The 23,433-nt window shown below is 39.3% G+C and overlaps 1 protein-coding gene across 4 annotated transcripts in view; it reads right to left on the bottom strand.

Moving 5' to 3' along the window:
• HDAC9 (histone deacetylase 9) overlaps window positions 1-23,433 on the bottom strand; it is a 482,690-nt gene that overhangs the window by 270,856 nt on the left and 188,401 nt on the right. Inside the window, exon 1 of one of the 4 annotated variants that reach the window (XM_080383946.1) lies at window positions 9,549-9,720. The exons of 1 other annotated variant lie outside the window; for it this stretch is intronic. In XM_080383946.1, the coding sequence (XP_080240072.1) occupies window positions 9,549-9,654 (106 nt within the window). In that variant the 5' untranslated portion in view covers window positions 9,655-9,720. Of the gene's footprint in view, window positions 1-9,548; window positions 9,721-23,433 lie in introns of those variants that run through there. 2 more of the 4 variants (XM_080383948.1, XM_080383945.1) reach the window with 2 other exon arrangements.

The following is a 23,433-nucleotide window of genomic DNA, read 5'->3' as shown; positions in this document are numbered from 1 at the left end:
GAACAGACTTAGCAATAGTATTACCTAGAGGGAATAACAAAACCAGGTCCTTAAGAACAAGTTTCTGAGGTTTTCAGGAATAAACCTGTGCTGCTGCAGATGAAGAAAGGCAGGCAGACAGGGAGGTTTATGGGATGCGCACCCACCTCCTCTGGGTTGTTAGACCTGCAGGAGGAAGAAACCCCCTTTGCTGTAGGCACTCATTCGGGTTACCTGAACTAACTTGTGAAACCCAGAGTTACTAAAATTTTTGGCAGGTTTTTATACGTTTATACCAATATGTCCCCAGTGAGGGGGGACAGAGTAAGACTGGTAATAAGTCTATGTATATACATCCTCAATTATTGTATATGCCTGACCAGTGACCAGAGAGAGGCTCTTAGATCAAGTTTGAGAATTTTAGCCCAAGAGTAGTTTATATTTAAATATTCCCATTTCTAAAAATTTATTTTCTAAACAAAATAGCTGTGTCAGTATTAGTATCCTTAATCATCCATAGCATCACCATTACTTAATTTAGCTGCATTAGCATTCCTTATTTCTTTGCCTATAGCCCTTTGATGTTGACATTTGTAATTTCCCTTATTTCCCCAGTAAGTCCTCCAGCTGCCCCATAATCACTTTGCATGCACTGACACAAAAGGAAAAAAAAACAAACACAACCCAGAAAATAAGCACAGAGCTCAGAAAACTGCCTACTAGACCAAGCAAGAAAAGGCAAGATAGTGATAGTGCAGATGGCACAGTGATAGGAGTTTACAGCAAAGCTCTGGTGAGACAGCTCTGCAGGTTCTCCAGCAAAGCTGAGCTACCTCTTGCAGGGGGACTTTGGGATGATGAGATGCAGCAGAATTTGTAGTGTGTGCATAAACTGACTGAGTGTCCTACAACTCTCCTTCTCCTAAACAAATTACTCATTCTCAGATAAAAAACCCCAGAAAAACAGTCTGTATAATGGCAAGGGAAATCCTTGAATACTAGCCTACCATGTGATTACAAGAGTAACACAGTCCTGAGTTTTCACCAACTTTTGTTAATTCTAAAATATCCCTACTTCTCCATGTATTCTTCATTATGTCTTTGGAGGGTTTTTTTGACAGAAACTTTTCTCAACTCAGTTGAAGTCGATTGTTTTCATAACTGTTTTCACCTATATTTTCCCCTCTGTTCATGGATAGCTAGAACTGTACTTCAAACTCCCCTGGTTTCCACCTCCCACATAGTTCTCTTACATCTTCGGCGCCTTCGCCACCCTCCCTCACAACAGCACTTTAACAGAGGAAGTGCTTCTATAGCTCATGTCTGCATTACTACTCCATTTATTAAATCCTCTCATATTTTTTTCAAACCTCTTTCCCTCCTGCCAGTCCGTCCCTCATACTTCTTGAAGAAACCTAGGTAAAACTTACTATATCCTGTGGAATTCCTTCTATGATAACTATTGCCAATTCTTAAAAGAAACAATAAGGTGAAACGTTCTTCTTTTTATGAAACAGATCCTGTAGGAAAAACAGTGACAGCAAATAAAATGATGCCAACATTCTGACGTGTGCGTGGGAATGACTGGCTCTGTCTTTGGAGCCTGGAACAGTTTTGAGCATATGCACAACACAAGCTGGTGAGCATCTACTGGACTCCCAAGGTAAAGAGCTCTCCCAGATTTAGGTCCCACTAAATTTCAGCGGCTGCTGTGCAAGGATTTTTATGATGAACATTTTGAGACATCTAAGTAATTTCTATATAGTCCTTTAACAGTATGTATTTACATATATACTAATTACAGCACTATTCATGTCAGCATGAAATCTCAAAAAAACTAGATATTTTATGTTTCTTGGTGATATTGTAATACGTGTATTTTTTTATGCATTTTAAAACTTCAAGGTCAGATTCCAAGACTTCACAAGGCTTAAGAAAAAATGCATGTTTTTTCAAAAAGGATTTTGATCTAGACATGAAACAAGTAGATGAAGAAAATTAAGAACTTACTGTCTGTGAGAAAAAGAGGTGTGAATAGGTAAATAAAAGGCAATCACTAACATTTTACTAAATGTAAACAGGGGTAGCAAACATCAAAAAGAGTCTCTATGTAGGACTAAGCACTAACAGTTTGGTTTCGCTACTCCCTCTCATACTGTTACTGCTCAACACCAACAAGGTGGTGGCCTTGGGCACCAAGAAAGAAAAAGGAAACTTGGATTAAGAACAGAACAGTTGGGGGAAATTATTAAGTTAACATTAAGCTTCCTCATTATACAGTTCCAGACTTCACTGAAATTGAATAGCTGTGGTTCCTCCCTGTGGCATGCATACCTTCAACCACAGGGATTGTGAAAGAGAACAATAGTCTTTGATTGTAAAAACAAGATTTATATATTTGGCATTTTCAAATAATTCATTCTGTTCTCCTTCTCTTCTCTCCCTTTGATGATACTCGGTTTCATTACTAGAAGGAACATGTTATCATTAGAATAAAGCATCCTGCATTTCAAGCACATTCATCCACAAAGGGCTTGAATTCTTGGAGCTCTTTTCATGTTTGTATACTCCACAAGCTGGAAGAAGTTTACAACCAGAAGACACAAAACAAATAAAACAGATGTGTTGGCTATGCTCAGATTATACTAAATGCAAAAGTACCTTTACAGTCATGCACAGAACTGCCAGCCTGACAAAAAGAAATGAGCTCCTTATTATGCAATGGAAGTTAAACCAGGACTATATCATTCAACCATGCAAAGGCTTCCACTGATTTTGCAAGCCTTTTTACACAAGTAACATTACGAAGTAGAACAAACCAGGTGCCCCCCAAATGTGCGCACATATAGAAACACGTCATTTATTTAGAGAAGAAAGGTAAAAAAGAAAAGATAGAGTTCATTAGATAATTGTAATCCAGTAATACATCACTGTTTTATAAACTGCCAGCTTCCTGAGAAACAACTACAGCCTGAAGTTGCACTGACACCCAGCTGAAGATCTGCCACTTTACTATTTTTGCTGTTCTTTACTAAACTGTCACTAAAAGCTTGCTCCTAGTTAAACACATACAAGCACAAAGATCCCAGTGAATTTCCTTGGGGGAGAACGTGCCTCACTCAGTTTTTGAATGACAACTCTGCTTTAGGATTCAAGTTTTTTCACTGAGTAGAAATGTTTGTGAAGCACAAAAAAAATGGTTTGCTAAAAATGTGTCAATTTGCCGAGGCTTCCCGTTATGTCTGTGAAAAGCCTCTAGAAGGCTAATTGAACAGCAAACATCACTTTTATGTAACAAAACTAGAGGGGTCCATTTTGGAGGAGCTGTGTGCATATGTGACATGTTCACACTGAACATGGAGCTCGACAGTGGCAGCCCCTAAAAATAGCACCTGGATATCCTTGTTCTCATCAGCAACCACAACCCTCTCTTCTCCGTCGTTTGGTGCATCAATCTGGCACCCCTCTGCCTCCTCCAGAAGAGACAGGAGCAGTGGTACCTTCAAGCACCTCATATTTCAGTAGAAGAGGGGGAGATAAAGAGGATGTTTGCATCTGATGCAAGCACACATTTTAAACAATATCCCTGACCCTCAGCAGGCAGTTATCATGTTGTTTTGGCAGCAGGAAGGAATCTGTGGTTTTTCTTGAGTGTTGCTCTTCTTTATTTAAACTACCAGAAATAAAGTAAAAATGACAGAATGCTCTGTCTATAAATAATCATTCCGGTGTACAGTTATATTAGGAGGTAACTCAGATGGCATGATAACGCCTAACAGGCTAATCTTAGACCTGTAATGCCATAAGATGAAAATAACTAGGCTAAGAATAACTGACCCAGAGGAGTCAGCCTGTTAAAGGGATCCACAGAACAGGGCATTTTAGATGTTCATGTGTTTAACAATAATATCTTCCAATTAGTTTCTGTACAACATTTTGGATTGTACTCATCATATTAAAGACCCACCCATAACCGTAGTTGGGAAAGGTTGAAAAGTAACACCACCTGAAACCTTCCCCATCATCCACACCCAAACCTGAAATTAATGTGTACATACACATATATTTGCAGGCTATCTATCTATTCTGCTTTCTCACAGCTTTTGCTTTCTCTGCAAAGACTATACAGAAGAAAGGGGCTGGGCAGTCAGTACAGAAACAGAGATATGATCAAAACTCTGGAAGTAGGAAGAATTACAATTCCTCATATCCAACACAAACCTTCATGAATTAAATGGATTCTATGTATATTTTTTACAGGAGGGAAGACTCTGGCTGAAACTGCCTCTTGAGTTTCAGCGCAAACCAATAGGTTTAGGAAACAGCTAAAATAATAAACATCTGAAGTAAAAAGCTCTTTTCCAATAAAGTGCTTTAGCTCAACACACCAAAGAGAGGGGAGCTACTGACCAAGTGCCAGTACTAGTGAACCTCAGTATTAAATGCAGTGTTTAATGGCATCAGGAAAGATGCTCAAAGAGGTTTTGAAATTATGCTCACATTCTTTTTTTATTTACTTCCCAGATTTTGTAGCTTGTTATTGTTGTCAATCTTGTACTTTGAAATTCTTACAGCAGGCTTCTCCCACAACATATGAATATACCTTCTAATACAAAGTAAGACTGTCAGGTAATCACATGGCTCCAGAAGCTGGGGCTTAAATAAAAAGAAAGAAAAAGCAATGTTACAGCATCAGACGACATATGAAGTTTGCAACATTGGTTTGTACTCAATGTCTTCTTAATAATGCAAAACAGAAAAAGCAGCTACATTCCATTTTACCACACTTTTGTTCAACTAAATTCACAAACAGTGTCTTGTCCAGCATACATTATTGGGCAGAGCTTCTACTCAAAATCAGAGATTTCAACCACATAGGACCTGCAGGTCTGCGTTGCTTGTCTCTTCTTGTTGTAGTAATTGTTTAGGCCTTACTCTTCAATAAAAATTAATTCAAATACTTCAGCTACTGCTATGAAACACCTAGATTATTTTTCTACCTATCCTTTATGACAGGCATTGAAAAAGCTTCTACAGCTGTTATCCAGAACTTCCCTGAACTGAATTTTCACACTCGTTTTCTTTCATTATTCTGAAGAGAAACACAAAGTATAAGCTCAGCATATCTATTCTCACTCTCTCTGAAGAGTTATTGCCTATGTTATCACATATGCGACATTTTGTATCCTGTATCTGTAAGAAGTTTACGTTACTTGATTCAGATATGCAAATATGTCAGGTTTTTAATGAGCATCAGAGCAAACCTTTAAATGAACTTGCTTTCTGCAATATCTCCACAGGAACCGTTGAGGTGGTGAAAAGTTTTGTTTGGCCAGAAAAAAATGGAAGAGCAAATACCAAAGAATTTCCCCTGAAGGCAATATAAACGCACGTACACAAATGTGCATATGTGGTCACAAAGCCACGCAATAGGTACAACATATGAGAGAAATTTTGTACATGGGGGCTTACTGAGAGAAGAAAGCTCATGAGGACCTGTCAACCCATGCGCAACATGATGTCTGTAGCATTCGTTCTGTCATTTATATTCAGGTGACACAGCTTGAATTTCCTGACTTGTGCAAAGAATAAAATGCTGGGACTGCATTCAGTTACTACACTTGTGAAATTGCAGGTGTTTCACAAGCCTGTAGGTAGATGAAGTAAATCAAATCAATAATTCTGAATCATTACATTCCCTTTAGAATAGTTTTGCTCTCTAGATTCCTGAGCCTGACAGGTATCATTTTCTGTATTTTCACAGAAGGGTTAGCTGACGTAAGCAGGATTGCATAACTTGCTCAGGTCACCTGTCAACTCAGTGATGAGCCAAGGCTTTAAGTTCAAGATCTCCTTGAACTCTTGATTTTTCAACACAACAGCTTTGGGCAGGAAGTAGAGGATCCCTTATCCAATAAAAGCTAAGGTGGAATTTAGGGAGGGTAGTACAAGGCTGTATGTCAAAATATGGCCAGTGAAGCAAATGTAGCAACTTTACCTTTTGGAAAAACAGCACAGTATCTTAAATAACCAGAAGTTAATGAAATCAGCATTTACATCTTAGAGTCCCACATTTACAGATACCATGGCTGGGCAGGTTGGTTCTTCTCCTTCACACAACTGACATCTATTTTGTAGCCCTGCATTAGTTATTTCTTGACTGCATTTTAACGAGCATTCTTGCCACGGACTGTGCTGTACCACGTGCTTTTTTTCAGTGACTAATAGTTTACTACTTGTCTTGAGGTAGCAAGAGGCCAGATGAACACTGAGGTCCACTGTGTCACTGCACACACATGGAAGTTGAGATTTTGGGGTAAAATACAGCAACAATGTAATTAAATTGTAACTCCAACTAAGAGGCTTTAGACTCCAGATCTATTTTTTAAACCATGAAACTAAAATAATTATGGTACCAAATAAGAATATCTCACCATCATACTCTTAAATAAAGATGCACAGCACTTACTGCTGCATTTCAGAGCAACAGTACCATATGGGAGAATCTAGTGCAGTCTTCTCAAGATAGCTGAAACTGCTCTCTGCTGTAAGGTGTAGGTGTCTGCAAATTACACAGCTTCTTGAGTCAGTGCCGATCTAGATTGCTCCATTCATAATTAGACTTTTGATTGGTACCTATCCAGATCATCTCATTCATAGTATGATTTACAAGCAGGGATGGAGACAGACAGGCAAAGCAGTAATTGAGGGAATACCAGGAGAACTGCTTCACATGACACAGGTATTTCCTATGCCTGCTATTGTCAGAAATTCCTTAGACAGTTTGTTTGCAAATACATATCCGTTGGCCATTGAATCTGTCTTCTTTGGGGATGGCTCCAGCCCAGCTGAAAATGAGAGTTGCATAATAGATTCTCAATTCATCTGGAAACTAGCAAACCTAAAACTCTATTGAGTGTTTAGTTTGTGCTTTCTTCAAAGGCATCAAGAATATCAAGGGTGCAGAGTATAAATGTTCAGAGATCTGATTTTTCTTCAATATGTGCAATTTTTTAACCTGAACAAAAGTTACATACATGTAAGTGAAGATAACTAAAGTAAGGACACTGATAAGCAAAGTTCAAATGACTGATTCTAGCTACTCCAAACACTGCAGCCTATTGTCATACCCTGGCTCTTTCTTTCTCCCCTATATGCAGCATAGAGGGAGACAATACCTGAAAAGTTACCAGATCCTGCAAGACCCTGAACTCAAGGGAACTGAAGGTAATTGACAGCAGCACCAGGCATTGTAGTTTCATGGGACACGAATTAAACTGCAGACTATGTATGCTGTCAACTACTTGCAGTCTAGTTGTGTATTTCAAAGGCCAACAGAATCACTGGGGAATATTTTGTGTTCTACAGAATATGTATTTAAACATCTTTTACCTGAGGATAATGCTCTTGACTAGGTTTTTGTTTTGTTTTGTTTTAAAGTCTAAAAGCCCCCTCTATTCTACCTAGTACTAGAGGGGAAATTGTATATGCTACATGGGCCTAATGTGATATCAGATAAAAATCAACTGTTACATGATATTCTTGACTCCAGTGAAGAAAAGCAGAGCTATAAACTTACAGGAAATTACTCCCTTTCTTGTGTTTCAAATGAGAAAATTGCCGTTACTCAAGCAACATTAGTTGGCAGTTAAAAGGTACCATAGTGAGCTAAAAAACCTGATTTTCAGTTGTATACAGCAAACTTCAACTTGTCATAGCATTAAGAAAAAACAACACATGGGAGGGGAAGGAGCCTGTCTTATCTCTTTGACCAATAAAAAAAGCACTAGACACCTTCTCAGCTGTTCAGGAAAACCAAAGAAAAGCAACAATTCTTGAACAAGAGGTCAGCATTGTAGATGGCTTTGCGGAACTGTAGTGCTTTCAGAAAAGTTCTGCTTTTACCCCCTGCCTTTGCTACAGTTTCTTTGTTCATATTTGTAAACAAGTCTTTCACGTGATTTCTGTCCTTGACAAAGGAACTGTAATTGGTGACCAGCATCTCTTCTAAGAAGTTAGAGAAACAGTAAATTCTTCGAGAAATCCAGAAACAACCAACCAACCCAGCAGCTTTATGAAGGAATAGAAAAACTGGCAATCTTTGACATCACCAGTTGGAAGTCTCCATTCCCCTTAGGTATTCTCATTATTTTAACCTGCACCTAATAGATTTTCAATCTCTCATTCCCTCCTTCAGTCTATAATCATTCTGAGGTAGCTTAGGCTTTCTATATTGAAAAACGCTAACCATGAGGTTAAGACATATCTAAGTCTGTTCTAATAGGAAAGATATTACCACTTGACACAGCCACAAATTATTTTCATATTTGAAACCGTAAGTCTGCTCTAAAATTATATGTAAGAAAGAAACACAAGTAAAACTGTATGTTCTTGTTCTTTAAAGCAGGAAAAGAAAGTGTGGGTTTTTTTTTAAAACAGACAAACATGGGCTCAACAGGTGTACCAAAACAGGCAATACATGAAGACAGTCATGGTCTACACATATAATGAATCTTAAAAACTGAGAAGCACTGCCAAGTTTTGTGAAAGAAGAACAAGAAGAAAAAGAAAAAAAAAAAAAAAGGAAAAGGGAGAAAACTAAGACTAAAGTACATGTAAACAATTCACTCTGCATTCTACACACAGGTCTTCTATAAATCCCACTTTAATTCTAGGTTTCTGACTTTGTTTTGCATAAAAATATATAAAACAGACAGCATTGTGCCTTGAAAGATGGAACTGGAATTCATAGGGTTTAAGGGAGAATGGGCAAAAGTAACCTGAAATTTTGACTTTTTTAGCCTGTCTAAAATGACATTTCATCTGAACAGCAACAATTCTTCCAACTTAATTCATCCTCAGTACATCATTTGCAAGTCTCAAACACAGCTAGAAAAGAAACTAGAAAATACATGGGTAGCTTCAAAGACATGAGGAAACATACAACGTTCTTTCAGAGCAGCTTTGAAATACCTTCATGGAAAAACACATCCAATTTACATCTGACATTACATCAGACCACTATTGCCAGGTTCACAAATGTTTTTAAAGTAAAAAAATAGGTAAGTATGCATATTAAAGACATTTTAAAGTAACACTGTAATGAAAAGAGAAATATCTTATTATAAAACTCCCTTTATATGCAAACTGAAGAAAAGCAAACTCACAGGAGGACCCAGTCCTGTTTACAATAGACATATGATCAGAATTGCCTATGAGGGGCTCTAACTGCAGCCCTCTGACAAGGTCTGTCTTGAGGAAGCCTCTCACTGTGAATAAGCCTGTACCATAAGCCCCATTTTGCAACCACACAACAAAACAAACAAGGAATCCCAAACTTGATTTCAGTTGTGAGCATTTCGCTCTGGCTGGAAAGCAGCAGACTGAAGGAGACAAACTCCCCACAAAAGCAGCAGCTGCTGTCTAACATGCTACCATAATTATTTAACAGCAACTTACATAAAGCCTACAAAAATAATTTCTTTAACGGAAGGGTGGGGTTTTTTGTTTTGCTAGGTTGTATTTTCCCTGTCAGCCACTGAAGTCTGAAGTACGGAGCTGTCTCTTACCTGAGCTGATCATACTGTGCATTCTTTGCTGAGCCAAGAGCTGTTCACGTCCAGAAACCCCATCTGAGGAAAAACACGATTCACTCTCGTAAATTGTCTGCAGCATATTCCAACTGGTCTGCACTTCAGCTACACAAGAGATTCATCACTGCACTTGCACAGGGGCGTCGGGCATGACCCTCTGCGGTCCTACCTCCTCCAGCGAGGGCTGTAAGATAATACGCTTCGGCAATTAGCAATGTTTAAGCACTTGCACAAATATCTATTGGGAGAGGGAAAAAAACCCAAATCCTCTCTCAGCAGCCCCCGCCTGCAGGAAGGGAGCTGAGAGCGTGCAAGGGGCTGTGCACCGCCGAGTTTGAGCAGTTGTGTTCGGGCAGCCAACGGCAGGTGGAAGAAGAAATGAAGAAATATCTCTGCGCTTCGGGCTTTCTGGCAGGGCGGGGGGGGAAACACAGCCTCTTACAAACCATCAAACCAAATAAGCCACCTTTCAAGGGACGGGAGCCCCGGAGGGTTTAGTCTGAATTACCCCAGCCTGGACCAGTGTTGCTGTCCCTGCGCCCCTCTGCGCTCCCTCGGCCGGGCGGCTGGACAAAGTTGGCGGGAGCAGCAGCGATAACTCATTTGCATTTGAATCGACACCCGCGTGGCCCAGCGGCGGCAGAAATAGAACAATGGCCGGCCTGAGCCAAAAATAGGTCAAGCATGGCCTGGTGATTGGAGCCTGCATTAATGCGTTTAAAAATACCACAGCAAACACAGCTGTCCAGTCTCTGTCTTTCAAACCTCCGGCGGCCGCCGCCGCTGGGCCTCGAGCGCGATTAACCCCTTCCCCCTGCCCAGCCCGTTTTGTTGGGGAGAAGACAGGGAGGGAGGAAGGGAAGGCAGGGGAGCGGGACAGAAACTCTGCTCGCCTGGGACTTGTGCTCCTTGCCATCCCCAGGGAGTATTTTGCAAAAAGCGAGCAAAACGACACAGCCTCTGTATCGGTCCTAAAATAACGCCGGGAGGTTTTGCTGGCAATGTGGTTTCTGCCTCGCCCACGCGCAGCCATCCTGCTGTTCTATTTTTGCTGCCCGTTTCTCTGGCTACGCTGCAGTTGGCTTCGGTGGGGGAGCTGGGCTGCTGCCTGCTCCCTGCAGGACCTGCAGCCGCCCTGCGAGAGGCGATTGCTGAAGCTAATCGGGTTGGGAGGGAGCAGAAGGTGGGGGCAGATGTTAATGAGGGACCGGGTTTTGTGCGTGCAGTTATAAGCAGCCTTTCCGTATTTAGCATGCTTGATATAATTCTTATAGTAAGTCACCAGTTGTGGCACAGCATGTTAGACACGCTTACCGACTGCACTATTCGGTTGACTTGCTAAAATTTGGAGAGGGGCTGAGCAGCTCACACTTATTTTTAGAAGCATTAGGCAATTTGTGTGGCGTCTTTCTCAGTTTTACAAGATTATATGGTTTCAGAAGAGCAGCATTTGACAGCGTATCAGACAAGAGCACCGTGTTCCTCTGCATCTTGGCAGATTTCACGCATGCTATGTGAAGGTTATTTTTCATAATGATATTTCAAAAATTGTGTTATCTTGTTTGCTGATTAATATACCTATATGTAGATAAGTTTCATTTCACTGTTACAGATAGTACTTTACTTCTCTAGGTCTTGCTCTGCCTTATAGCACTTGTTACACTGGTGACCAAAGCCTGTCACTACCGACATATATGATACAGCAGCCTGACCACTCACCTACCAAAATTACGAGTCCCCTTCCACGTCCCTGCTCTAGGGGAGCAACAATGGCCACAGAGACATGATACCTCACTGTAATCAAGAAGCCAACACAGAGGTTGTCTTGGAGCTTTCTAGAAATCCACCAAATTCTCAACTATCTTCAGCATTTTTTGCTCCTGAAGAGACAAGAATCTGCCCAACACCTGAGGCTTGGTTCTGCCTTTCAGCAAAGGATCATCTGTCTGCTCTTTAAGTAACAGAATGTATTGTACCCAAGGGTAAAAAAAACCAAAACTTCTCACAATTGTGTTACCCAAGAAAAGATTCACAATAACAAAATTCTGTGAAACACCTGTGACATTTGGATACTCCGTGGCACCCGTGAGGTCTGTGGCTCAAGTCTCCTCCATCATCCCAAACCTTTGCCTTCCTCCACATGCCAAATGACCTGATCCTGTTCGGATCTGTCCCCAGACAGATGCAGACTGCAACAGCTGATAACAGGGTGTTCCCCACAGGATCATCAAGTTAGCACCTATTGCTGCTTAACACCCCTGTGTCCTTGCCTTCGTTCTTCCCTCTCCACAATATTCCTCAGGAAGCGCTCCTCCCAGGGAAGTGCTGAAGCTCTGCAGATGTCATACACCCAGCTCTGCAAAGGGGCATGGACACGGGCAGTGGCAGCGCAGTGACAAGTAGAGTGTTACAGGACAAGGCAGGGGATCAGCATCATACGTGCAACTGTACCATTGACAACCGATGATTTGGTATCATTTTCTCCTGAAAATAAAAATACCCAAGTTTTTTGTGGGTAATATGCAGCACTTTCACAGGACAGGGCAGAAGACACAAGTGCAAGGGGGATCACCGATATAACCAGAAATCTCCTCTAATGCAGAGAATGCTTTTTATAGACAGAAGTAAATAAAAAGTGGAATTGCTTATGCCTTGAGCCAACCAGAACATGACCCTGTTTAGCGATTCAGTGCCTCAAAATATTCAAATCTCGTATTACAGGGAAACACTGGATGAATCAGTTAAAAACAAGTCAGAACATGGAAAATTGTGGAGTGTGGGATCCTGGTATTAGGTACCCATACGTGTTTATAACTTCTTATATATGCAGCTGCACTTTTAAAGATAGCATTCACAGCTCTAACTGATTTCAAATACTTCAGTAACTATATAAAAGCAAACTATATGCAAGAGTAGAAAATGTACATTCAGATATATAGCTGCAAGCATTCTTAATTTTGGCATATGTATTTTAAGTTGACAGACACATAAACTCTCCTGTGTTAGCTAATTCACAGACCATAATAACTACAGCATTGTGCTTTATATTTTAGATGCTATATAAAAATTTTATCAAAATATTTTACTTATGAAGTCAGTCACCCCAAAGTTAGGGCTTTTACAACTTGAATTCTTCCGACTTGCTTCAATGTATTATGGGCCTACTTTGCTACATGCTTAGTTTTAAACACGTGTGTAAATCCATCCCTTTTCAACATAATATTTAAGCACATGCTCAAATTCTATTGATTGCAACAGAATTTAAGCACATAGTTAAACACTTTGCTGAGTCAGCCCAGCCTTTAACTGCATGATCACGTGAGTTTAAATAGCTCCTTTAGAGTCCCACAGGGGAAGGATAAAGGGTTCATGCCTGACGAAAATCTGGTTTTTATTTTTAAAGCTATGTATGTTATAAGGTGACATTTTCATACAGGAACATGAGTTTTTTTGTTCTGTTTTTTCAAATGCATTTCCTAAACTTAGAGAACTTTAATGATACTGGAGGTCAGAGTAAACTGTTGAAATGATTTAGTGCTGCTGAGGTGATTCTAAATGCAATCAGCAACTTTATAGAAAATGTAAGGCATGTTAGTAGCACTAAAATCTCATTACAGGGGTTTCACAATGTGTTTCTCTTATTTTTCTTCTGAGTTGCTAAAAAAAAATAAATATAAGGAAATTAAATCTGGAAACCACATTACTGCAACATTAAGACTGAGAAATTAAGCACTCAAATTAGAAAGAGCTAAGATTTCTACTGCATTATTAACTGCAACATTACAATTAAGTAGCATTTTTCTCTTACTTTCCTTTTTAAGTACAAAACAGTTTATTACTGGTTGTTTTTGGCACATCCCATTTCTCACTCATGTTATTCTGAAGCATAGCCTTCATTAATATTAATAGCTTAGTTTCAACTTTTGCAGTTTTCTTAAGTGTAAATGAATTCTTGCATAATTTTTTCTACCATTTCTACCATACAATTTGCTCAATTGTATCATATAAATATTACATACAAAATTAAAATAAAGAGAGTCGTCCATTCAGCCTTCCTTCAGCCCCTTTTTCATTTGGCAAGTGAAAACACAGGAAGTAATAACATGCATCAATATCAAGCAATGCATAAACAAGTTGGAGCTAAATTGAGGTTGCATGGATTAAAGACCATTAAATCTGGTCTATTGCAGTACTGAAGGTCTGAGTTCTAATCTTTGCAGCCTAAAGAACTCCTATTTTTTGTATATCTAATCATCAAGATTAAAGAAATAAAAAAATTAACTATTGTATAGAACAGATGTTTCTGTAGCCACAGTTCATTAGATACCATTAGTACCACATGAAACCCAAACATCCAGCATAAATTACTACAGCTTATGCTTGAGGATTAACTAGGTTAACAAACAGCCTAAGACTATTACCACAGAGAAGCAGATGGTTTGGGAGCAGAAAGAAATCAAGGGAGATGCTCAAGTGGTCTGGTTCTGCTCTTTCCTGGAACTAAGGGATCGTATTCCAACCCTCTGGGGCAGTTAAAATGGATCACTTAATCCACGTGCTCTGGTTGGAAAGATGCAGTGTGGGGATGTCTCTGATAAGTTTTCTGTGTAGCAAGCCTTTGGCATTGCCGGTGCAGGAATACATGTTGCTTTTCCTTTGCTGTGCTGTGAAACCATGTGCTGGGCACTTCTGAAGTGAGGAGAAAACTGTGATTCTAAACCTGTTTAAGCTCAAATCAAGCTTCAAAGGAATTTTCTGGGACAAAGAACAGCATTTCTGTAGCTTTAGAGGATTTTGTGACAAACAATGGGAGAATAAAATTTGAAAAAGTTTTGAGGATAAGGAGCATTATGCTAGATAAATGTATAGGTCTCTACCATCTCTCATATAATAATACAGAGAGCCTTGCATCTTTCTCATGCAAATTATCTCAGGGTTTTGGAACTAACTGATGGCTTATCACTTCTTTCTCCTCTTAAAATATGCCTTTCTGTTCACATAAATGAGTCTACTAGAAATTAAGTCCTAGGTTCAGAACAACACCTCAACACCGCATACTTGATTAGAAGCACAAGGCTTAAGTTAAGAATATGCTTAAGGGCTTTATACATTCAAAAGGTAATTTCCTGAATCACAAAGCTCAAATAATTTAAAAAAACAGAGAGCTATCAAATAAATTAATATTTAGGTTGGGAAATACATACACAATTCAATTATTCTGCTGACATTGTTACTCGTCAGGTTGGAACTAAAACCTCCATATTTTGTGGCAAGGCTGAGGTAAATTGCAAAAAACAAGCGATACAGCCAAAAGCAACATCAGATATTGACAAATAAATGCCTCATACCAGCAAATAACCATCCTTCCCTTTTTATGCCATTAATGAAGCAAGTAGAAGTATGAGCAATATGAGATTTACTGGGTCGTCCATAGTTACGCCCAGCTCTCCGAGAGCGACATTAGTGCATACTGTGTCTGCCGCATCTAGCTCCACCAGACACACCTGGATGGATATAGATAAAGGAACCCTAGAGCACATAACTGATGATAGCTTGCAATTTGTTCAGCTTCAGGAATTTCAAGCTTGTTGCACTTCTAATGAGAAGATAATCTGTACCTCCATAAAGCATTTTGCACAGGATTTCGTGATGCAAGGTAGCCTGGCAAGTAGATCTAGAACTGACCTAGACAATGAGAGTTCCTGGACAACAGACTACTAAGTCCATACAGCTGGAGAACCAAGAGGATCATCTCTAGCTTGTAATATATGTCTGAGTTTAAGTGTTTTTTTGGATTTAAGCCAAGAAATGTAGGCCATGCTTGCTGTCTGGAGAACTGCATTGTGAAAATCAATGGCTATGCAAAAGATTTAGGATCACAGCAGAAGACAGCCAACTAAATATGAGCTCCTAGGATTACACTAGGACCAAAAAGACTAATAAAATCCTTGGATTTATAAACAAGGTTATATTGAGTAACAGTAGTGAGGTGATATGCATATACCAAAGAGAATATTCTTGTGATACAGTAACTTGTTCTAGTATAGATACCTGAAAAAAGAACGCTGCAAAACTGAGGATGGATAGATAATGCCACAAGCACAAAATAGGTTTAGAAAACCATTGGAAACTCAAAGACCTGAGATACTAAGTTTACTGAAGTAGTTCAGGGATGGCTTGGCATCCCTTGTCTATACCTACACAGGGCAAGATGTCCAGTGATGTAGTAAAATGGTCTTTATTTTAAGAAACAAGTCTTTAAGAAAAATCAATCTAGTAGAAAAATTCAAGATAGAAACAAATTAGCTTTACATTAATAGTGGCTGTGTCTCTGGAAAGAAAGCTCTAAGAGTTCTGTAGGGCAAACTTAAGGGAGGTTTTGTTGTAGGACTTCAAGTTAGACAGGTCAGATCTGGTGATCATGGGGAGTACCTTCAAAGCTACTAAGAACTACTAAGAATTATTGCTGAACTGATAGTAATAGTAAGAACTAAATAGAATAATTATTCCTACATCAGAAAGTTGTTGTCTTTTAAATCATCCTCTCCTGAAAAGCAGAGGTGTGTGGGGGTTTGTTGCTTTTTGGGTTTTTTTGTTTGTTTGTTTTTAAATCCCAAATAGGTTTATTTTCCTAAAAGACTGGATAATTTTTACGAGAGAGGCACCAATGGAGTACACTCTAATCACTTTGGGGGAAAAAGTCTTTGTGGAAAAAAAACCCACCACTAAACAACAAAGCCACAAAGTGTTTGCTTTGTTTTGCTATTCAAAGCTGCCCTTTTAAGTCACATAATTAGATCAGTAGGGTCTTTCTAGCTCCAGGCTTGGGTTCATGAAAGGATGAAGTGACTTTGCATAACATGCTACAACCATTGTACAAAACCATATCAGATTTGGAGCAGATAGATACTCATGTAGGTTGGGACAATTGTTCTGTTAAATTTTGAAGGAAATATCAAACAAAACACATATAGTTAGACAACCACTGCTATAAGCTTTTGGAAGCTTGGCCAAGAAAAAATATTTTACATAAAGCACTAAAAGTATGGGCCAAGGAACGGCCCTGAAAAGCCTGGCCACGTGCTGGGCTGCAGGCACACGTCATCCCTCCCACTGCCCTGCCAGCTGGGATCTCCTTTCCCAGCAGCTTCACCCCTCACTGGGGAGCATTCAGGCACATGGAGAAACAGCATTACATGCATACATATGCCTCTGGAGCAGTAACAAATTGACTGCTACTGTGATATGAAAAGGTCACATCTCACGCCGGTCAATAACTTTGTTATGAAACTACATGAAACGTTCCTGCGTTAGCTGGACCAGGACGGCAGCAAAGTTCAGTCCTGGTCCTCTCCTATTTTTTTTCAGAATGTTTCAGTGAACCCAGATCCAGTTTTTGTCTTTCTTCCTCATCTTGAACTCTAATAAGGAACAGATCTGCAAACCAAAATGTTATTGATACACCAGCTCAACATTTTTACTGTGTCGGTGAATTTTGTGCAATGCTAAAAGGATGTAACTGACTTCAGTGAGTGAACTGTAATTCTTTGCCTGACTTCAGCAGAACCAGGGTATTTCCTAAGGAACAATATGATTTTAATTCTCCTTGCGGAAGCAACATGCAATGCAAAAAAGAAAAAAAGTCAAAATACAATTGAAAGCAAGGTTTCATAATTCTGAAAGAAAATTACAACACCTTTCAAGTAAACATAACCTCTCCCTTTAGCTAAGTGAAACACCTTGAAAATCTTAATGCAGCTACTTACTGTAACTGAAAATAGTTTTACAATATACTATGATGCTGCCAAAATGTGTCACAAACCTGACTTTTGCAAATATTTTGCAGCCAACTGGTGGTATTCCAAAGGCCAGAATCAGTCCCAAGAAGGACTTTACCCATACTTCAAGCTCATTTAGACAAGTCATACAACCTTCAGTTTGCTAAGGAATCTGTCCCGTAGAAGGGATGAAACAAATAGAGAAGGATGCTACAGCAAGTGCTCAGCAGTCACACCTCAGCAGGCAGATGTGGGCAGCTACGGCTGCTGTTTCCACGCATCCTTCATCTGTCCCATCTCTAGCTTTTAGTAGCAGAAGACAAGTGTTCAAGCTCTCTAGGATAAACGGGCAAGACTGGTCCCAAGCCCCACAGTTTTCTGTAAGGAGAGCTTCACAAAAAAACCTGCTAAATTGTTCTGAGCCTCAAACTGCTATGCAATGGCTAAAAAAATGCACAGGACAGAACTGGTAATTCGCATTGAAAGCATGGGGAGCCAGGAAGAAGATAAATGGAATCCATGTTCAGACAATAATCTCATTCTAATCAACTGTAATCAGGTGTATTTATATCTTGCAAAAAGTTTGGGAGGGGAAAGCTCTTACATTCACTTCAATCCAAAGAGCTGCTGGGAAAGAGCATCCCAAAATGAATCAACAAATGAAAAGTAACTTGCAAATGCTGGAATCCCAATGCCACAAAGTAAAGATGCCAGACTATTTTAGATGAACTTACGCTTCCGAGTGCAAAGTGTAGGATCAAACTTGGGCTCAGGGCCTGTTCTAAAAATAGCATAGCTCTGTGGCAGTCATCTACACACTTCATATTCTGTCGATTGGTGGTCGAGAGAACAGGGTGGCAAGATAGGTGATAATGGCAGGAAAAAAAACCTTTCAGTGAACGAATCAGAGGTTCTACACCATCACAAGTCAGGTCTCACGTAAGTCATCAGTCATGGGTGGGCTGGCCTGCATATGTTATGATTGCACTTCATTTCCAGCCTCTTCCTCCACTTGTTTAAATAGTAGTCAATGAAATGAACTGCTAAGAATGTTTCCCTGAGGTCTCAAATGCATTTTCTCATTTTAAATCTGCAGTTAATGTAATTAAAGTGTTACTCCTAGTCCATGAAAAATTGAGTGCACATTCAGCAGCCCACAAAACAGTGCCATACACAGGCCAAGTGGCAGTTTTGGCTACAAGTAACCAGCAACAGAAGCTAGACCGTTCAAGGTAGCAGGTATCACCTGCAGACTGTGTCCAGAGGAATGAATAAGTAAATCACAACCTAGACTATCTTAAACCTTAATTGTGTGCTCCATCTCCTCTACTTACCTCTGCCAGAATTCCAGCAATAAAGAAAAGCTAAAAAGATGGAGACAGAAAACTTGGACAACTAAAAAATGCACATACAGTTCACAAATAGTTTATTTGGCATAACTAAAGAAGCTTCCTATGTCTCAGAAGACAAAGGAAGATAATTAAAGCTATGTGTCTTTTTTTTTTTATCTGATAAAGAGGTGCAGCAAAATTCGTCACCACCTTAACTAAAAATAGATGTACTGTAATAACAAAGCTGAAAAAACCCCACATAAGTAAATTACCAGCATGATGAAACAGGCTTAACCTTGGTCAAGCTTTATTTTTTCTTTTTCATTGCCAGTAAGAATGCTTCTAAAAATAGCATCCTCATGTTTTACAATATTAATTTGCTTACCATTCTAAACAAATGCTTGTCTCCACTTTCAGACTATACACAAATGCACCAACTTTACATTTAAGGAGTAATTTACTTGAACTAACACAGCAGAGCTGGTTTTATTTAGACAACTTCAAAGAAGATGCTATTGTAAGCTATCTAATCACAGTATTCTCTTTCAATTACTATTCACAGGCATATAAAGTGTATTACTCTTAGAGATCTTATATATATGTCTCACATGTGTTTGTGTGTGTGTCTAAGAATATAAATAGATAAACAGCGCACTCTCAGCTACTGGTGTCACACACCACAGCTGAAATGCTAAAGTGCATATACATTGACGTAAAAAAGAAACTAAAGCTGAAAGCTACATAAGTGTCTAGCTTAAAACATGTGATGATCGAGTATTTTATTGACTTGGGGGCTAAATCATTACATTCACTTTTGTTCATTTAGTGTCCTCTCAGATGCAGCAGAAACCCTCCAGCAATTCAGAGAGGCAGTATGCTATTCTGGGACCCATCAGAAAATGAATGAGTTGAGAAGTTGAGCAACTAACTATATTTGCAAGTGGAAATCTCCAAGGCATACCTACCAACAAGAATTTCAGGCTACAAATGCACTAGGATGGTTGCCAACAGAAATATTTCATCAGTCAGTCTTTTACAGTACTGTAGCTCCCATCTCGGGTTTTGCCAAGTTATTTAGCACTGCAGACACCAGCAACCAACAAGTTTGATAACTGCTTTCATTTCTCACTTTTTCTGGCACTCAACTGTTTTGTGATACTTTGTCTTCTGATCCAGAGACCATAAGCTTGTCACAGTATGCTAAGGGGGTTTGTGTGCACTGTTGCAATGCGAGGAGGGAGAGAAGATACAGAGATGGTCAGTAGACCTTTAGTGGCTACATATCCCCTAAAGAATGACCTGCAGCTGTGGAGGGCTGGACTGAATAACCATGGTAACTCCTTCAGCCATTTCTTCTTAAGGGGCAATACTTGAGTATTGGAAACACTGCATTTCTAGGCACTGCATGAATCCAAGGACAGTCATTTCTCCAGCACAAATGCTCTTATTTAGGACATGCGTCCTAAATAAAACCGTGTCCTAAATAAGACCATGTGTACTAAACAACCCATTTATGGAACATCTAAATCAAATCAGCTACCGCTGCAGTCTTGGCACCGCTACACTGCCAATCAGTAGAATGATGTTTGCCTGGGTGGGATGCAGGGGCTTCACTGGCAACACCACGTTAAGGAGTTCCCTATGTGTTCCTGCTCCTTTCCTGTCTTTGTGCAGCACGGCAAGGTTTTGTGTGTATTTATTCATTAATTTTAAAGGAAATCGTATTAGTTTTCCAATGCAGTTCAAAAAGCACAAGGAACAAAAGCAAGACCCCAAAAGCACAAGCAAGAAAAGCAAGAACTTTTTATCATCACAAGGTCCACTGCCTTATCAAGCCACAAGCACAGTGAAAGAAGTTCAAAGTAGTCCTGACAGTGCTATACTACCCCAGAACTCTCTTCACTAGTGGCATGACAGGTATTCAAGAGGACTTGTATCTTGAGAGACTGATAAATCATGAAAGATCTATGCGGCCAAGCCAATACATACAATCAACATAACTGACTACCCAAATGAGCCAACATCATTTAAAGATACGCACAAAGTCAACAGAAGATGTATTTTGAACACTAAGGGAAAAATAAAGTCTTAGAACTCCATAAGGTTTTTTAAAACATTCGATTTTCTAATGATTTGTAGTCTTGATGCTATAGATCTAGATTGGATTAGTTAAATAAACAATTAAGGTCTCCTTTGAAAAGGAAAACAATATTATTTAGTTTCTATACAGTATAAACTGCATTTTCTGATGCTGTAGAAAAGAGAATATTGGGTTAAGTGACTTATACAAAACTTCAGTTGACTCTTTATTTTTCATAAAAATTCAGACTAAATTAGGCTACCTTAATCTTAGACTATATAATCTGTTTCCTCCACATCTTTCAATGCTCATTTGTAAAACTCCCTCACCAGTGCGTAATCCTGTTCTAGAGAAGACAGCAATCAGAGTGTGCCATTTGTGCACCGAGAGGGCAAAGGGACGTTCCCAACTCTGCTGGCGTCACATGACAGACTGATAAACAATCTATATCGTTTGGCTACCCCATTTGATAAACTTTAAATTTATTTTTATCATCTGCACAAGAGAAAGATGACACGTAGTAACAGTTGTTATGTTATTCTGCTTGACACACAGACATGAAGAGAACTAATTTTGCTCATTGTTACAAATAATAATACAGTTTTGAAATTTTCATTTTGGAGACATGATATGATAATATCCTACCCAATCTGAAAGAGGATTGAATCCTTGCCTTTTTGGAAAGTTCAGCATCATTACATGATATTGCATACAACAGAGCAAACCAGCCTGAGCATGTCTCATGCCATTCACTGTCACACGAAGCCAATAATCTATCTATGATTTTCATGGATGGCCTGTTCCCATCTTTGACACAGTAACATTGATCCCTCTACCTGAAGCACAGTAATTCTTCACTGGCAGAAAGTAAGACCTCCAGCAGTCTTGGTCTGAGAGTACCAAGAAGGAAATTTGCATTTCATTCACATACAGAAAGAAAATACCCACTAGATACACATATAGCCCTAGTTGACTTTGTTGGGGTTTTTTTTGTTTAATTGATTTCTTTTTTTTTTTTTTTTTTTATGGGTTTCTACTTTTCCTGTGGTAACACTGAAAAAGATCACGTAAAGTTTTTTACATCTATGTATTCATCACGTATTTCTTAAAAGTGCCCATGAGGGATGGTTAATGAACATTTAAAAATAAAAATAAAATAAAAAATGGCCTAATGATTCGTTAGGACACTCAAGATTTAGCAGTCTTGAGCTGAAGTTGCCAATCACAGGTTTCCAGTGATCAGAGATCCCATAATACTCCGCATTCCACGTCCCCATCTGTCAAACGGGAATAAACAGCAGTCTATTTCACATTACTGTTTAGAGGATAAGTGTTGTAAGGGTGCTCAAACACTGTGGAATTGGAGAACATACACTTTCTTTAGGCCAAAATATTTTTGCCAATGTCTACAGCACACAGTCAGTTAGCAACTGGTAATCTGTGCCCTTCCACAGGGAACTGGCAATGCTCTGATTACTATCCATGACTGTCAATGCTGTTCAAAGTCTGATTATTACCAAAATCAAAATGCATGTGATTTCCCCAAGCCACAAGTATAGCTTTTTATTTTCCTCAAAAGTTAGAGACAAGCACAAAAAGCCTGTGCCTTCTTTGATATTTCAAAAGTTTTTTTTTTACCTGTGTTCCCTTAACTTGTCCTTTTCTTCAGAACATTTTATGTAGTTCTGTAAACAGAACAATGCTACTTGCAAAAAAAAAAAACACAGCTAAAAAAAAAGTTTCTTATGTCTCTCTCTACGTTCCCAGGCTTACAACTTAGGTATTTCCATTCACAAGGAGAAACAAGGCAGCTTAGCGACAGTTCTGGCAAGCAATGAATCTCACTACGTAGTTACTAAATGCTTGATGTTAAAGAAAGAAATTGCCTACTTCAGCTCAACATAACGCATTAAAAAAACCCAACCTAAAAATCAAACACACGCCTCCGGGCAAACATTTCTGTCTTTGAATCTGTTGTACATTGATGAATTAATGAGATCAGCTGAAGGACTTTTCCCCCCATTCAGTTGAAGCGGTGGTCATACACACCTGCTCTTTTTATTTCATCTCCAGCATAGACCTGGCATGGTCCGTTAGTTTTCAGTCTATTCTTGGCACAAGGATATTTGAACAATGATTGACCATGATAAACTGCCTCTGCTTTGGTCAACATTAAACTAGCCAGTCCTCTTTATACACTTCCCATGAGCCTGGAAACCTCACTTGCAGATAGGGGTAAATATTTCTGTAAGATTTTCCTCTTTAAACCAACCAGAAGAACAGTCTTTGCATTGTTCTGGGGCCCGTGTTTATAAATGTCATCCTTTCCTTCTTCATTTACTACTTCCACCAAAAAGGACTGTATTTTCCAAGAGAAAATTAGTAACTGATGACCACTTTTTCTAGTTCTTTCCTTTCCTGCTGTTAGTCTCTCTTCAGTTATTACAGACACGCAACTGTCTGTCCTACTCTCCTCCTCTAACTCCATCTTTCATTCACTACTGAAATGTTGACTCCCTCCATGCTTCACTTACTGAAATCCCAGACAAAACACAATTCCGAGGTTTCTCCCATGCTGGTCTCTTGTTTGTGAAGTCTCCAAATACCTCCAAATAGTTAAAACTCTTCTCCCTAGGTCAATACAATGAATTGAGCTCCTTTGCTCAGAAAAC

The sequence above is a fragment of the Falco punctatus genome (genome assembly GCF_963210335.1).
Source record: "Falco punctatus genome assembly, chromosome: 4".
NCBI lineage: Eukaryota > Metazoa > Chordata > Aves > Falconiformes > Falconidae > Falco > Falco punctatus.
This window is presented reverse-complemented; position numbering and strand designations above follow the sequence as displayed.